This window comes from Apium graveolens, chromosome 6 (genome assembly GCF_009905375.1).
Source record: "Apium graveolens cultivar Ventura chromosome 6, ASM990537v1, whole genome shotgun sequence".
Lineage (NCBI taxonomy): Eukaryota > Viridiplantae > Streptophyta > Magnoliopsida > Apiales > Apiaceae > Apium > Apium graveolens.
The window spans coordinates 9,494,059-9,512,026 of record NC_133652.1 but is presented as its reverse complement, the minus strand read 5'-3'; the positions used below and the strand labels follow the sequence as shown (position 1 = coordinate 9,512,026).

Here is a 17,968-nt window from a genome sequence, read left to right as displayed (position 1 = left end):
TTGTATAAAACCAAACTCATTTTGATTTTGCAACTGCTATAATTGGTTTTATTGGAGATAGGATGACAGAGGATAGGAATATTGTTTACTTTGCTAGATTCTGTCAACTTATATATACTTTTTGTACTGATGAACCTCAATTAGTCAGTTCCTCAACTCCACCTTTTAAGGTTGCAAAACGCTACTTTAATGACCTGATAAATGCTGATACTAAGAAATCAGTGGTTAGACCTTTACAGATTCCTCAGTCTGTAAAACATATCTTAGTAAATGTTGATCCTGATACTTATAGATCTGTTTATTCTGATGTCCAACCAACAACAACCACCCAAACACCACAACAACTATCAGCACCTATCACTCATTCTACTCAACCAACCCTCAGGCAATATATCAAATCCTATCTCTCCACTTCACAGACTGTTCAACCCTCATCCTCAGCACCTACTGTGAAGCCTTCCTCTTCCAAATCTAAGAGGACAAAGACTGTTCCTCAAACACCTCAAAAGAGAAGGAGGATTGCTTTGAGAGATGAATCTGATACTGAGGAACAGGTTCCTTCTTCAGAACCTGTTATTGGAGAAGCTGAGAAAGAGACTTCTCAGAAGGATTCTGGAATTGGGGGATCTAGGCTTCTCAAGAGGCTTAGAAGAATGACAGTTCCTGAAACTCCCAAGGAATCCAAATCTACAAAGAGATAAAAGAAACAGAGGGCAAATAGGCCAGTTTCAGATGATGAAGAGGAAGCAGCTAAGGAAGGGGATCAGGAATCTCTGATCTCACAAGAAAAGGAATTTGCTAAAGTTACTTCTTCTCCATCAACTCCATCTAAGGAAGCTGTTTCTAAAAAGGTCCACACACCATCTGTATCTCTTATTGATCCAGGCACAAGTGCTGATATTGATGTTCAAAACTTGGTTGTGCCTGAAGTAATTCTCTTAGAAGCTCCAACAGCAACTACTCCTTCAACAACACCTGTTACTGATGTTGTTCCAACTCCAGAGTTATCTACAACACCTTCTCTGCATCTAGATGCTGATGATCAGACTTTAGGTGAGCATCATGATATAGCTGTTGATAAGAACTTAGAACCAGATCAGCAATTAGAGGATTCTGAAGCCTCCATTGCTACTCACACTGTTGTGTTATCAGAAGATACTGATTCTGTAAGTTCTGATGCTGCAAATGCTGGAGATACTATTGATGCTGCTCCAACTGCAGATGCTGATGAAGCAGGTCCCTCAGGACATACTCCTCAACAAACTACTCTTAAGTCTGAACTTGTTAAGAAGTTTGTTACCAGAGAAGCACCAGTGCCTTGGAGTGAAACTCCTGCAGGACAGAAGTGGACTAAGGAATGGAATTCAGTTTCCTGTGTTCCAACTGAAAAGCATCTTGCTGAGCACTTGACTAAAGCTGATGAAATGTTAAATTCTGATGATTTCAAAACCCAGCTTAGAGTCACTGCATTGAGTACTAAACATCTACAAGGTCTTCATTCAACTACTCATGCAGAGCTACACAAGATTCGGGAAGAATTTATCAAACAAGATCAAGTTCACAAGATTGATAAGAAACAATTCTTCAAGCCTACCTTTGACAGGATTGTTTATATTGAGAAGACTCAAGATAATCAACAAGCTCAGATTCATGATATTCTGAAAAATCAAGCTTCTCAGCAATCAGAACTTAATGAAATCCAAGCCTCAGTGGAATTGCTTGTCTCTCTTCTACTACCTGCTGATGCCAAAAAGGGGGAGAAAGTAATTAAGTCCAAATGCAAGACTGACAAGACACTGAAAGGGAAGGATGATGAAAAGGATGATCAAGAAAACTCTGAAATGGGTAGAGGTCATAGTCAAGGTAGAGGTTTCACATCAAGAAAAGCTGAAATCACAAGTCACAGGATAAGTTCTGATACTGGGAAAAGAATAAGTTCTGCTACTGGTAAAAGGATAAGTTCTGATGAACTTTTAGATCTTGATGAGGAAATGTTAAGACAGTTATTTCTTCAGGAAAATCCAGGAATGGACTTGGAGAGTTTAATGGAAGAAGAAGCCAGACTTAAATCAGAAAAAGTCACATCTAAATCTGAAGCTTCCGGTAAAAAGCCACTTCCAAAACTCAAAGGCATTGTGATCAAAGAAAGGACACATACTGAAGCAACATTGGCTAAATCACAACCGCAAATAGATCCAAGATCCAAGGGTAAAGAAAAGGTTGGTGAACCTATCAAGGTTTATGTGCCTCCTGAGGATGAAGAAATTATTGATGAAAAGGATGATCTTGCTCTGACTTCAAGAAAAGTTCTTAAAACAACCTCTGGCATGTCTCAAGTTGTTCAGAGTCAAGAAACTGTAAGTTCTGATATTCAGAAGAAGCAAGTAACCTCTGACATAGCTCAAGTTAACTTGATATCAGAAGATAGACCAAATACACTTCTACCAGGATTCACTAAAGCAAAACAGACTCAACCTTTGAAGACTACTGCAAGTGGTTTTAAAGCTAGAGTAGTTACTGGAAAGGAAGCAAGAGATAAAATTGGATTGGGAAGTGCTGATGAAAGAAGAATACGTAACATTACCAATGATCCAACTTCCTTGAGTGAACCAAGTATTGGAGCAACTCCTGAGAGATTGAATCAACTGGAATCTGTACAAATAGTTTATCATACCTACTTGAAAGAATACATCTTGTTGTATTTCATGACAGATGGTAGGGTTTATCATATAAGGCAAAATGCCATTCCATTGAAGTATTTTGAAGAATTGGAGCATGTACTATTCTTACTTCAAGTGGATGACATATTGACAGGAACTGCTGCAAACTATTTGAAGGATCAGATTCAGAGACAGAAAAGGCTTTATTTTGTTAAGTCTGACAGCACATATGTTCCAAAGTACAGAGATCACAAGAGTGATATAGTTGAAATGAAGCCCAATTCTGCTCAAATTATAACTACCTATCTAGGGTACAGGGCTGTGAAATTCAATCTTGAGTCTGATAAAGCTTATTTGATCAGACTGGATCAGGATATAAGAAAAGCAAAGATTAATGATCTCAGGGCTGCAATCTTTCAAATTGGTGAAGATACTGCAGAGCTTAAAGATGCCAAAAGGAGAATGATTGATGAACTTAGATATGCTGAGAGATGTTTGTTGAAGAACTATCTCAGAACAACTCCTGACATCAGAGAGATCAGAAGATGAAGCCAAGTCAAAGATCTATAACTGCTTAAATTCTGATATTTGTACAGACTGAAGTTGTTATCAGAAGTTAAATATTGGTAAAGCTTTAAGGACTGTAAGTTATAGTTATCTAGTCTAATTCTCATGCATTTGTACTTAATATTTTTGACATCATCAAATATCTGTTAAACTTGTATATTATGCTAATTTACAAGTTGGGGGAGATCGTTAGATATATTTGATAATGTTATGGCTAATATGATTTATGTTTAGTTTTCAGATCTTACTTAACAGGACAAATCAGTACTTAACTGGGAATCAGTACTTATACTGGAAGTCAGGACTTAAGGATATCAGTACTTATATTATTTGGAGATAATCATCAGAAGTTGGATATCAGAACTTAAGTGCTGAAGGACGATTAGATAAGGAAAGTAGCTGATTAAAGGAAAGAAGATCGAGATAAACATAAGAAGAGATATGCATGAAGAAGGAGTTCCGTGAAGAATGGAATACTTGGAAAAAAGATATCTGATTGATATATTTTAGGAAGCAGAATTATATTCCATATCAATTAGCGATTATCTTATAACTGTGTAGTATATAAACACAGACATAGGGTTTACACTATAAGTATTATCATATTCAAGAAGATTATTCATAGTAACCCTAGCAGCTCTCGTGATCTTTGTTCATCACTGAGAGGTAACAGTTCCATACTGTGACAGAGTTTATTGTTTAAATAAAGTTTGTTTTCTGTTACTTAAAGATATTAAAGTTCGATTTGATTGTATTATACATTGTATTCACCCCCTCTACAGTGTGTGTGACCTAACATACTCATTTCATCAGAAGAGTGAATACCAGTTTGAGGTTGTGAGGTGGATGGTTCATCAGAAACACCTGTGACTAGGGTCACTGTTTAACTCACTGATTGCTATGTGGTTTTGACAGTGTGTTGTCCTCCACTTATAGTGGGAACCTCCAATTGAATTGGAGGGGATTTGACTGGGTTACTGTCACATACACCAGCCTCAAACTCTTGTGTGTCTTGCAACACACTGACACTTAAATGTGCTATACTTGCCTTTCTCATGACAGTATCATAGACAATTGTACTTCTAGCTTCGACTGCTAAGGCAGCTTCTGCTAGAGTTATGAGGGGAGTTGTTCCTTCTTGAGGAACCTCCAATTGAATTGGAGAGGATTTAGATAGATCCCCCTCAGGAGTACTACCCTCAAACCTTTCAGTCTGTGAAGACTATTTTGCATATGAAGGTGCATTAGAGATATTCATGGGATCTTCAGTAAAAACTGATGAATTCCCAATGTTTGTGGTGGTTTCTTTTCTCAAACAATAAAATAACTGAGGAGTAAGGATATTCAAATAGTAAGGATAATTAATAAATTAATAAATAGAATTGTTGTGAAATAATAGTTGTGAATACCCCCGGCTTAGTGCATAATTACTAAATTAGTGTGTGATAATATATACAGATCACAATTGTTGTGAAATAATAGTTGAGCTCATCACTTTATTCAAACATGACTTACCTTATGCATTTCTCACTTCCCTGTCAACGCAACGCCAATGGCTTAAACGTTTCACAAAGTGTTTATGCTATATTTTGACGTTTGATCTCGAAAACCAACCCTAAATAACCTGCTAAGCAAACCCCTTGTATTTTTCTTTGTTAACAACTACTTCAATTTCTTGAAAATATTTATCGGATAGGAATACCACAACAATCAACAATCCAGATTACTATCGTTTAATCATTAACTTTCCATTTTCCCGAGATATTAATTGCCCCCACACATTTTATCACCTAGAAGATCCATGAACAAGATCATTGAAACTCTCGCATATTGTCAGAAAGTCTACCTTTGGGCTCATGATGGATCAGAAAAGATGAAAATTCACGGCGTAGATTATATTGATATATAATTTAATTATTATTCTGTTTCCCGGTCAAACTTTCCTAAATTGTTGTACCGCTTACATACACACACACACATATATCCCCAATTCACATATCATTCTTTTTGATATTTCACCATGGACAGTGAAGATGACAACAACTTCTACGATTATGATAATATAATAACACATCATGTTAAATAATATATTGAAGGGCAAAATAGATTTCAAGGTCATTCAAAATATTTTATTAGATTATTCATTGCCTCCTTTTTGAACCAACATCGTAAAAGAAAAACATATACTCCTTTTTTTGGTGATAAGTATTGTTTTTATAAATCCGCACACCAGACGTAACTCAACAATAATATAATATTATATAATTTGTTCCGCACCTGTACATATTTGTTTTTGGGTACAACCCAAAATGTCAGATGTTAATTAAATTAATTGACAGCTTTATATACACGATAATATTTTATTATTGAATCGATGTGATACTTGTGTTGACACCATTCAATACTAGTAACTACTATCATTTTCAAAACCAAAAATTTCAGAGTCAACTTTTAAATGATACTATAATACTTATCTTTTATATGATTCCTTACATTAACTTAATCAAAATATAGTTGAAGCATTTTACTTATATATGAAGAGTTTATACGTACTTGTAAGTTGTGAATCATTTAACATGATCATTTATTTCTAAGACAACATTTTCTTCAAATTAATAAAAATTCGGGATATTTAGAAGTTACCAACAATTTTAAATAATAAGACTTTTTCTCAATAAGTTACGAAAGCTCAACCAGAGGGGTGCAAATGCCTACTAATAACAGATGTCACATTTTATTTTGAAATATTAGTATTAATATATTTTATAATTAATATAAAATAAGTAAATTTTACCGTTGCATTCACAATTAAACTATTTATACGATATACTATCTTTCATTAAAAAATGATATTCATATAACTTTAATTAACACAAAAGTTAATGCACATCGTGAAATAAAAAATCAATAAGTACCTTTTGTCAATATGCTCCATCGAAAGAAAGGTCTGGATTCTTTAAGATATCTAATAAACTCATATTTTTGAAATTTTAATATCTAACTCGGCAGCGTTACTCCGAGTAAAGTGATATGTTGAAGTTGGTACTTAAACAAATTTAAGATTTCTGCAGCATACAATTTAATGTAAGTTTCATACGGTCCAATAATTGAAAAACTAAGACCCAACTTCAACGCCTTCAAATTACTAGGATACTCAAAAAATGAAGAATTGACTAAACAAAGAAATTATGAATATGTTAAAATCAAGAAAGTGCAAACCTGATTTTCGTTGTTGATGACGTGCTTAAGTTCATAAGAGGTAGATAGTTTTATAATGGAGGTGAACTCTAGTGCTTTGTTATCTTAACGTTGAAAATACCTAATATGTTTGTCAGTGAAAAGATAAGACTTAGTTACAAAAGCAAGAAATATATTTCTGAATCCCTACAGGGAAACCATGCCCTTAGAATCAGTGACCATAGAAAGGAGTAAAAACCAGAAACAAATTTATTAACATAATAGCTTAACAGGTTTTCCCAATGACTAAGGGTATTAACATCGAAGAATGAAACTAAGGTCTAAGGCATGATAGAATCTGGAGAAAAGAATTGGATACTATCGTAGACCTCATAGCATGTTTGGTAATTTTCAAACCAATAAAAAATAAACTCGAAATAAACATATTTAGAAATTAGGGAATGTTAGAAAATTAGGATTTTAGAGCTTAATTTAATTATGTTCTTGATATTAATCCTAAAATCTAATGATTGGAAATTGTTTAATGATATTTAAACATAAATTTTCATGTATGGTTTTAAGAATTTTCTTAATGAAATCCATATTAATTGACAGTTGAAAGTAGTTTAAAAAAACTTGAAATTTTGAGAATGTTTGTCCCACATTGAAATAAATAAAGGGGGTTGTGTGCTTTATATGGTATTACCCACATGAGTAGTATATAACTACTAAGGTGTGTGATGGTCCATTGTGCTGTTGTTTACTTCACGCGCACACACATACACACGCGCGCGCCGCCCGCACCGGACTGGACCGGACCGGGTCGGGTCGGGTCGATTTGGGCGAATGTCTCGGCGTCTCGCGTACGCGAGGCGACCTGGGCGAGGATTTTATTTATTTGAGAATTAATTTTAATTCGAATTTATTTATCGGTGACTGAATTATTATTATTATAATAAATTGTTGGGCTGGGTTTGATACTGAATTGGGCTAAGTCACTTCGTTAGTGGGTTTAGTCTAAATGCATTGAACCTGGACAAATAATATGATCTGTAAATGATGAATTAAAATTAAATCTGATAATAATGTGGGTGTTAAGTGAAAATTTTTTTACAAATAATTTAAATTCAAAATCTGATCAGTTTTGATTTTTTAAATTAATGGTGCAGTTTAATTCAGACATTAAAGTATGGAACAGTTTCATTTTTCCTCTTCTTTAAATAGAGGCTAGAGTGAATGTATTTTCTATAGCACACAGCATTCTCTTCTCCCTCTCTGCATTTTCTCTCCCAAAAATACAAGTTCGAAGTGTTGTAGGTTGGTTTTCCGGCGACTGAGGTGCTGGTCGAGGTGGAGGTTTTGTTGCTGCTGTTAACATAAACTCCGAGCTGTTTTATCCTGGTGGAGATATTGCACGCATCCCAAACGCAGCAGGTATGGGGCAAAATTCTCTTCAATAGGACTTCGAGCAAGGCCTGGTGACTCAGTTGTGATCATTTTTTCTTGGCATTCTGTATCTGTGCACCATTATTTTCAGTCACTGTTGAAAGCTATGGTTTCGGGTACATTTTCGTTTCTCTCTTCGTTATTTAAGTTACTGATTTTGTTTACATGCATGCTTTGTTTTGTTGACCGTGGTCTTGGCCTGAACTTGCTAAATTCTTTATACACTTGCCTCTGTGTTGCAATATTTGTTAGTGAAATTTACAACAGGGAATTGTAATAATCAATCAAATTTTTGATATATGGTATGAGATTACTGGACAATGGAACCAATGAGATAAAATATAACACAATCGCCTTATTTTTAAGGTGCTTGGACCTAAAAAGAAACTGCAGCATGGACATTTTTATTCAATAATATTATCATCATAATATAAATCATATAACTAACTGTATATTAAAAATTGCCAAACAAGAATTATCATACCGGGTAATAGAATCATAATATTCTTAGTTGTTAATCATAAGAGGGGAACAGATTTATTATAACTTTTGGCCGTTGTTCTTGATGAGAAAATCTCTCTCTTACGTAAAGGGGATTTTTGAAAAATTGATTATATCCCCTTCCTTAAGGATCCTCTTCTTTTTCGCATAATCAAAATACTCGATCTCCTCCCTTTTCATTTTCCCAAACTTTGCTCTAATACCCAATCGTCTCTCCATTCCTCAAATCAAATTTAGGGTTTAATACAAAATTTTACTTTCCCAAATTTCAAAAAAATATGAATTTATTTCAACACTTAAATAAATTTTAAAAAAAAATCATTCATGATAGAATATATCATTCATGATATTTTGAGGGTGTATTAATTATTGAACTTATATTATAATTTGTGTGTTTATAATAATGACTATAATGGATATCTCGTACTTCAAAACTAATAGTTCCCATTATTAATTCAACAATGCCCAAATAACTCAATTTCTCTCATGAATTATTTGTGTCGATGAATCAGTTCAATCCAAAACTTGAGATGATAGATCAATAAAGTTTTTCAATATAATCTTACAACTCAACTTGAAATCAAAGGCTCAGATCATGATAATCATGAATGGACATGATTTTGCTCGGTTTCTTGATGGCAGTCGCCCTTCATCATCACAGGTTCCGTTGAAATTGAAAACTACAAAAATCACCAAGAATGAACATTATTCTAGCGCCTTGCATATAGGGACTCTTCATCCCAAAACAAGCAAAACTCTCATAGACACTAATATGCCAAAATAGTACTCCTTCCATCCCACAATAATAGTCTCATTTTAAGAGATTTTTTCCCCATAATACATATCTACTTTCAAATTCCAATACAAATTTATTGATATTTTTCCAAAATTACTCTTCTTGAAAATTATATAACAATTACTAAGGGATGAATAAAAGTCTACATTCATGCATTTATGATGGGTATAAGTGAAAATGTACCATTAATTTGATGTTTCTTAATAAGGGTAAAATATTGAAAAGAGATTATTATTGTGGGAGGAATGGAGTAATAATCTAACTCGACACACATATATATAAATATATATATATAAATAAATAAATAAATATATATGTATTTCAAGCGGGCAGGAGCTTGTATATTATTCAAATAATGACTTTGTATATTATTTCAAGCGGGCAGGAGCTTGTATATTTAGTATATATGTATACTAAATTCAGCTCAAAAGTATTTCAGGAAACCAAGACACAAGTTACACCACAAGAGTGTATAAAAGCCGCTTTGTCTTGGATTTTCTGTTGGAACTTATAACTATTCAGGCCTTCAGGCCTTGATCAATTTTTCAAGTCTATAAAGAAATTATTTATTTCGGTTAAGTTTCGGTTGCAGTGGTTACATAAATAATATCAAAAGCGAAAGTATACCGATAAATTTAGTGTCGGTTTTGGGTTTATACTTGGGTACACGACACGAAATGAAAGTACATGAAATAAAAAATATTTAAACAAATTTATCAAAATTACATTAATACATATATCTTACAATAATATTTTATATATAATATTAACAGAATATAGATACAAAATAGATTCAAATTTAAAATTCATAAGATTTGACTGCACTTGAGTCTTTATAACTTATTGACTTAAGACGCGACTAGTAAAACTTAATATTTAAATATATATTTTATTTATCTTTATTTTTATTATTAATTTTAAATTACACAAAACGTATACGAAATTAAACGAATATTTAACGGTTCGGGTTTGAGTTAGACATTAATGACAGGAATTCTAAATGTACACGACACGACACGAAACGAATAAATTGTCAGCTCTAAATATGACAAAAAAATATTCCCTCCATCTCACAATAGTAGTCCCAACTTGCGCTTTTCACAACACAGTGCACAACACAACTTCACCTAAATTCTAAATTCCGAAAATTTCTTTTTCACCTAAACATGGTCAATCATGGTCTCACCTCAGGGCGGCCAATCCTAAGATGAGAAAAATACACGTGTGTGTATGAAGTGTAATATGAAAAATTGAGTTATTATTTCTTTAAAAAAAGGAAAATTAGTAATATCATATGAAAGCTGGAGACTGAGAGTCAATATACTGACGTGAAAGCGCTAACAGAATTTATGTGAAAACAGAATGTGAATGCATTATGATCTATTTTTTTTTCAAAAAGTTGGTGTCAGTGTGAGTCATCTCTATTCTGTAACGGATATTATATTTGTAGTTATCCGGCAACAGTTTATTTATAAAGAACTTATCGTGACAAATTCGTTGAATATGTGTAAATTTGTAGATCACCGGTTAATATCTACCGAAATACAGATGGTCGTGTGATTATAAAATATAAGTTTATAAAATATAAGTTTCCAGATCTGTCAAATATCTAACGAAAAATTATTGAGACATGTAACTACGAAATACTGAAATAGCGAAGTAAAAATAACCGCGCAAACTTTTGAGATAGATTGCTAGCTATCAAGTGGAGATGAAACGACGACTCGTGCCCACGTCCTAAATATTTCCTTATTTTACTGGATCTGCTATGTTTCGTGGTATCTCAGTTAAATATTTGGGTTTGAGTGTTGGTTTCAGTTGCTTGAAGTTGAAACTTGGTGTTCTTCACAAAAATATTTCTTAGTAGTATCAGTTAATTTTGGTGCTGAATGCTTACGGAGTAATTGTTTGGTTGTCTCAGTTTTAATCCTTGCCAGAGTCACTTGTGTTTGTTTCACTTGCTACAATCCTGTAAACTTACAGGATTCATCGAGACCATCAAGCACATGATCAATGAGATCTTCATGATCAACAGATTTACCCAGAGCTGCGAGGTGGTCTGCACAAGATTTAATAGCCTGCATATATTCAGTGATGGTTTTGTTACCTTTTGAGATATTATTCAATTGATTCTTCAACTGTTTAGTATGACCTCGACTTGGTTTGGGATACGAGAGATGGAGACAGTGTGTCTACAAGTGCGCCAAACAATAGTTTATCTTGTCGAACCCAAATTAACCGACTGACACGGTGCCTCTTTTGATTTCTGCATTTCATACTAACTATTGCACTTCTCATCCACATGATAGTCATCTTAGAACGTCTGCAAGGGTGATAATAAAACTTGTTAACTAAAATATGATAAAATAAGGATTATGTAAATTTTTAGTTAAGGAAAAGGTTATTCATTCCAATAATATTATGTACAATATGATACGTAAAATTATAACTAAGGACTTCGATGATTCAACAAATATAGCCAATAAAATGTGATTATCTATATTTTTTGCTAGAGCTGTAAACGAACCGAACTCGGACGAACTCGGACGAACTTTTAACGAACTCGGACAAAATCTTAGCGAACCGAACACTGTTCGATAAACTTATCGGACAAAATTTCTTGTCCGAACTCGAGTTCGGTAATATTCGAACCGAACACGAACTGTTCGCGAACATATCGAACCGAACCGAACACGAACGAACACGAATTGTTCGCGAACATCATTTGTATTATTTTTTTTAAAAAAATTAAATATTATTTTAAGTAAAAAAATATATTAAACTATTAATTATATATAATTTTTATAAATAAAATATTTAATTGAAATAATTATAAAATATATTTAATATATATTATTAATAATACATATATTATTTATACATATAATATTATAAATATACTATTTTTTCTGAACCGAACTCGGGCTTAACGAACGAACCGAACTCGAACCGAACTCGAGTCGAACACCTTAAAAGTTCGTTCGGTTCGATAAGATTATCGGACAAAAAATGTTGTTCGAACTCGAGTTCGATAAGCTTATCGGACGAGCTTATCGAGCTCGAACTCGAACGAACCGGACGAGCTTAACGATCAGCTCCGTTCGTTTACAGCTCTATTTTTTGCTAAGGGTTAAGATGGTTGGAAATTGGAATGTTTAAATTTTTACAATTTTTGTAAAAATACCACATAGATGCATAACTAAGGGTTTTTTTGCATCGCAGATAATCTTACAGTACGCATCTACCCTATACGTAAATTGTTATAAGCCCGTTTTCTATAATAATTCCAATTAATAAACCAAATTAGCAACAATTATTAAGACTTTGGCAAAGATTGTTTTAAAAAAAAAAACATTAGCAAAGAATACCAGTCAATTGAACATTTAATACGAATGTACATGTGCCAAGAATTTAGGTACATTTTATCAAAGGCTGGCTAGTTTGCTTAATGCAGGCTGTGGCTGTCTCGCACCTGTCAAAAATTACAAACGAACAGTACATTGTAATTGTCCAGTTATCCCAGAACTAGATTTCAGGAATATGTTTCCAGTTCATTTGTTGTCATATTGATTGTCATAGTATACTCTAGTGCTAAACCACATTTACTCAAGTAACTGAGCAAAACACCACCGAGGAAATGAACCAGATGGCATTGTGAATCGAGTACTTCGTAACTCGTAAGTAGGATATGGAAGGGTAAGATGTACGTAAACCATCATTCTTCTTACCAAGTAGAACTAGAAACTTAGTAAGAAATACGGTAGAATCACTCGAGCTAAAAACTTAATCATATTCACTGCAGCTAGTATATTTAAGTTTTTCTCGATAGTGTTTGCTGTTGTAGTCTTTTCCTAGGACTCGATTGAACAATAGCGACATAAATTTTTCTTCAACGGTAAAGCCTGATCACCAGACATTGAGATATATTTATGAGCAAAGACGGTGGCATTGAATCGACAGACATCCAACATCAAATTTTAAATTCTGTTCCAGCAATCTGTCCCTTCAAGTGGTTGCAATGAACTTCAGAAAATGTGGTTCACAGTGTGAATTTATATCGCGTGTTGTAATAAATTTGATGCCATTTATTAGCTTGAATTACACCGATAATGCACAGTAAAATCACTGAGAATAATATGAAATAGTTAGCCTTTCTCACTTCCATGTCTGTTGATGGACCACAACTTACTGAACATCCTTTTAGGTCGATTAGGAAGCGCACAGATTGGGTTAAATTTTGGCGATTTTTCAGCTCCATTCGTGTAGTTCTCGTCCAAGTCTTCATCTTCTGTCAGCTTCATTTTTAAAGTTGAAATGTTAGAATTTGGTGTCCTGAGGCCTGACATGCTCCACTGGTCATCTGCTCTCAGAGTTTTACTAGTCACTAATGAACCCAGGGGCCTTGAAGAATCATTATGGGACGCTAAAAGTGCCTTGATATTTTTGGGAAGATTGGTCACTTGGCCCCCATGCATAGCAGCGCGAGCTTGCTCAAAGAAGAGAACCTGCACAACCACCCTCAGAGGCAGTAAATCATTTTGTGCTGCATGGGTACAGACTTCCATAGACAACTTTTTGCTGTCCAGAACTCGGCAAAGAAGCTTTCTTTCCGTCTTGTTGAGTTCAAGATGTCCCTGGATGTTCACACATACAATAAGTTCAGTATTGAATCATGTAGTATACAAATTTGTTGTTTTGCAATACAGTTGTGCGCCTTCTAGACATGAGGCCTAAGTCAACAGTTTTCGCCAAATTAACATCAGTTAGTCCTAAATACAGCTCATTACTTTCTTCTTTTCCTATGAATTATAGGGTTGTTAAACAGCATGGGTCCATGCAGATATAATCCTAACTAAAACGAAGACTTTGAAGATGCCTAATTGATCTTCATAGTAACATTGTTAGCTGAAGAGTTAGAGAGACAAAAAAGATCATACAAAAGACATGACTAATACATGTAAACAGGCTTGTTTATCCACTTACACTAAACATCTCTAAAAAAATTATTAGTTGTTATCAGAAAAGGGTAAATTTAAGAACAACAATGAAAGGATGAACAAGAAAAACATAAAATGGCTTAATGAATGTCGTATCTTAATGAAATATAACAGTTTGCTCAAGCGTACCTTCAAATAAATATCAATGGCTCTGTAAAGATCATCATGGTCAAGCCTTGCAAACCCTGGAAGGGCTTCAGCAATTTGAAGAAACTTGGAAAGGGGTAAATTCACTTCACTGGCTACCACTTGGAGGTAACCGTCAACAAGCTTTGCCACTTTCAGTTTTGAGCTGTGAGATGCTGAAGATGACCTCCTGCTTTCCTGAAACTCAAAATCAATATTTTCAGCTGAACGCGATCTTTGTCTCTGAAACCCCCCTTTTGCTCTTGGGGGGCTGGTTGGCGGACTCTGACCCTGTAACATGAACTGCTCCAATATGGTGATGACTATGTCAACATCATATTGTGTCTCTTGTGCGTGTGACATATTAGGAATTAAGAGGTCACCAACCGTCGCCTCTTCTAACTGAATTCCAATTCTTCTTGCTAATTCCATCTTGGAAGAAGATGAAGCCTTAAGGATATTGGCTGCTTTTAAAAGTTTAAGTAGGAAGCCACAAGAAACAGCATTTCTGTCTACCGGAAGTAAGCTAATTATTGATTCCAACAGAAGTCTGTGCTTTGAGGTTAGTTCATTCACAGAATCAGACTCATGGCCAGTCTCCACTTGCTTCTCAGCACACAACCGTTTTGATATGTTTGGTAGCCATCGAGATGCATATATCCGCAATGCATCACCAATAAGATTAGAAGGGACTTTTCCTCTGGATTTAATAGCAATCATTGTTCTCCAGTAAAGGTCTATGCCTAGTTCTGCAACATCTTCAGCCCACCATCCCTTCGATACATGTTTAGACCGGTGACTCTCTGCACCATTACAGGACATTGTATCATCTCTACCTCTCCTAGAATAACTGTGTGACAAATTTGACTTTGAGGGGTTGGAAAGAACTTTTGAAGCAATAGCTTCGATGCATCTGCTAGTAATTCCAAGATCTTCCGCCCATAAAGGCAATCCTTTGGTGCTTTGCAAGGACACAACTGAGTCCTTCCAACCTTGAAGAACACACGAATTGAGAAATATTTCAAGCTTATAAATCAAATTACCTTTCTCAACATCCTCGTTCATTAGTAGGTACTCTGCAGCACATCGAGCTGACACAATGTTGTAGGCACTGAGAGTAATAGTCATGCCATAGCAGAACTTGGCACAAATCTCAAAAGCCTCAATTCCACCCGGGAAGTCAGGCAGTTGGATTATCTGGTGTTGTGAGGATTCAGGTGATTCAGAGCACAGCTTCTGAAGGCGCAAACTCTTGGACAACAGGGGAAACTGTAAACCACAACATATTGAAAAACAATTTTTTTATTGAATTCTCATGAACATGATTATAATTTATATGCCTTACAAATGAGTATTTGTTCTAATAAATCTAAGAATGAACTAGAATCGAATTCAGAACTGACAAAAGATCAAAATACAAAGGATTGACTCACCTTGTGAAGCAAATATCTAGTTCCTTTCACTTGTATCATAAGATCACTAGAAACCTCTGAAGAGACAGACCTGCATTATTAACAAGAAAAACCATGATTTCATCACCCTACGAAAAAATCTCGAAAAATAACAAATTTAACCAGATAATCTTTACCTCACAGAATCACTAGTATAGAAAGTATCCGGCCTGGAACCAAGTTTCATAAACTTCATCTCTAAACTTCTAATATATCTTCCTTCTCAACTATGTGTCACTAGACCATGGCCAGATAAAATGAGCCAAAATAACTTAAAATTCCCCTAGGGGTACTTTTCACCTCCAAGAACAAAAGTAACCTAAAGAAAAGAACCAAATATCAAGACTTGAAGGAGCAAGTGAAATGAAACAGATAAACCAAAAACATTAATAGAAGAAAATCCAAGAAAAATAAGGGTTTGGTATGGGTTTATTTCTAAGGATATGATGAGAATTTATATGAATAATGGGCAGACTGACAGAAAGCCAAGAAGATCAAACACTGCAAAATCAATGTCACTTCAGTCTAATTACCTTGACATGCAAAAATAAAAATCATAGGCATGCCAATCACATCAAGATCAATATAAATAAAAGATGTTTCTTTCTTTTCTAAAACTAAAATTAAAAACAAAAACTTTTTCAAACAAATGCTTACCAACCAACTTTTAAAAAATAACACTGGCTGGATATAAAATAAAGGGGGAGAGAATAAAATAAGAGGTAAAAGCTGTAAATTAAAGATGATGAACAATAATCACAATATAATGGCAATCATAGAGGATCTAATAAAGGGCACGTGGACACATGTCTCCCATAAAATAAAATTTTATGTTTTTTATCATTAATTTTTTTAAAAATATATGAAATTATCTCCCGAAAATTCAAAAATATAAAAATGTATCTATAAAATATGAACGGTGTCCCCCGGAATTTAAGGCCCCGTTTGATATTGTTGTTGCATACGGATACAACAGTTTTTTGCTGAAAAACTGTCAGACAGGAGTTTGGTAAATTCTAAAAACTGCTGTCTGGAAAAACGCTTTTGGTCCAAAAGCTGCTGTAGAGATGACAACCGGGTCGGATCAGGTCGGATCGGATCAGGTCGGGTATTGCAAAATCCATACCCGAACCCGAAAATTTTATCCATACCCGAACCCGATCCGAACCCGAAAAATACCCAAAAATGGATACACGAACCCGATCCATCAGATTCAGGTATACCCGAAACCCGAATTTTTTTTGAATTGGATATTTATACCCGAAACCAAAACTCGAACCCGAAATCTGAAAATTTGTATAATTATTAATATTGCAAGTGTTTGGTATCGAACACGCGACTTGTAGAGAAAGAATTTTAATGTGTCATCTTCAACCAGTCTACCACGTCATTAATTGTGTTATTATATATATAGCTAATATTTAAAAAATCAACTCAATTGATAATCAGGTTTTTAGATTTATTACTAAAAGATGTTTTGTTAACCTTATAAACCTTATCACCCGTATAAATGATTGAATAATTATATTTCATTAAACTTTATAGTTAGTTAATTTTTTAACATAAACATAAAAATATATATATTTTTAAAAATTATATAATAATATGTATAATATATATTATAATATATATATATTATAATATATAATTCGTAATATATAAAATTCTAATATTATATATATAATTAATATATATAATAATTCGGGGTTTTTTTCAGATTTCGGGTTCGGATAAAATTTCGGATTTCGGATCGGGTTTCGGATCGGTATACCTAATATCCAAATGCAAATCCAAAAATTTCCGGGTTTAAAAATCAAATCCATATCCAAATCCAAAAAATCGGGTTCGATAAATCCAAAATTTCGGGTTTCGGATCGTGTATCCGTCAGATCAGATTATTTTGCCATCCCTAAGCTGCAGTTAGCAAAAACATCTCCCCCGTGATTTTGGAAAAATAGTTTTCAGCTTTTGCAGAAAGTAACTATCAGTTTCACAATCAAACCTTCTCAAAAACATTATTTTTAAATATTATATCTCAAAATATACAATATTAAAAAAAAAACCAAACATTCATCTAATTTTCCCGACAGTACTTTTTTCACCGACATTTTTTCTCACAGCACATCAGTTTTCAACAACACTCGCACACGGAGTTCTTAATCCGCCTCTTGCAATCATTCACAAGGGGAAAAAGGAGCATACAGGAGGATGTAGTTTGGGTTTGCAAAAAATGAAGAAGGAATATAA

At 34.1% G+C, this 17,968-nt stretch overlaps 1 protein-coding gene across 3 annotated transcripts; it reads right to left on the bottom strand.

The window, feature by feature from the left end:
- Positions 1–13,209: 13,209 nt before the first annotated feature.
- LOC141666459 (BTB/POZ domain-containing protein At1g67900-like) lies at positions 13,210–16,420 on the bottom strand. 3 transcript variants are annotated; one of them, XM_074472482.1, is made up of 5 exons: positions 16,379–16,420; positions 15,859–16,040; positions 15,704–15,773; positions 14,274–15,539; positions 13,210–13,781 (listed from the first exon to the last, which is right to left on the bottom strand). In XM_074472482.1, the coding sequence occupies exons 2-5, from the start codon at positions 15,915–15,917 to the stop codon at positions 13,293–13,295; spliced, it is 1,884 nt and encodes a 627-aa protein (XP_074328583.1). In that variant the 5' UTR covers positions 15,918–16,040; positions 16,379–16,420; the 3' UTR covers positions 13,210–13,292. The 3 variants fall into 3 exon arrangements, with proteins under 3 accessions (XP_074328583.1, XP_074328582.1, XP_074328584.1); XM_074472481.1 differs by lacking the exon at positions 16,379–16,420 and adding an exon at positions 16,255–16,376; XM_074472483.1 differs by lacking the exon at positions 16,379–16,420 and having other exon boundaries at positions 14,274–15,073; positions 15,314–15,539; positions 15,859–16,240.
- Between the last annotated feature and the right edge of the window lie 1,548 nt (positions 16,421–17,968).

Bases quoted from the DNA above. Each gene is read 5' to 3' on its own strand.
- LOC141666459 (XM_074472482.1), bottom strand. From the start codon at position 15,917: ATGAAGTTTATGAAACTTGGTTCCAGGCCGGATACTTTCTATACTAGT. The intron at 15,774-15,858 runs GTAAAGATTATC...TTAATAATGCAG, and splicing joins TATACTAGTGATTCTGTGAG to GTCTGTCTCTTCAGAGGTTT. The intron at 13,782-14,273 runs GTACGCTTGAGC...GTGAACATCCAG, and splicing joins CCATTGATATTTATTTGAAG to GGACATCTTGAACTCAACAA.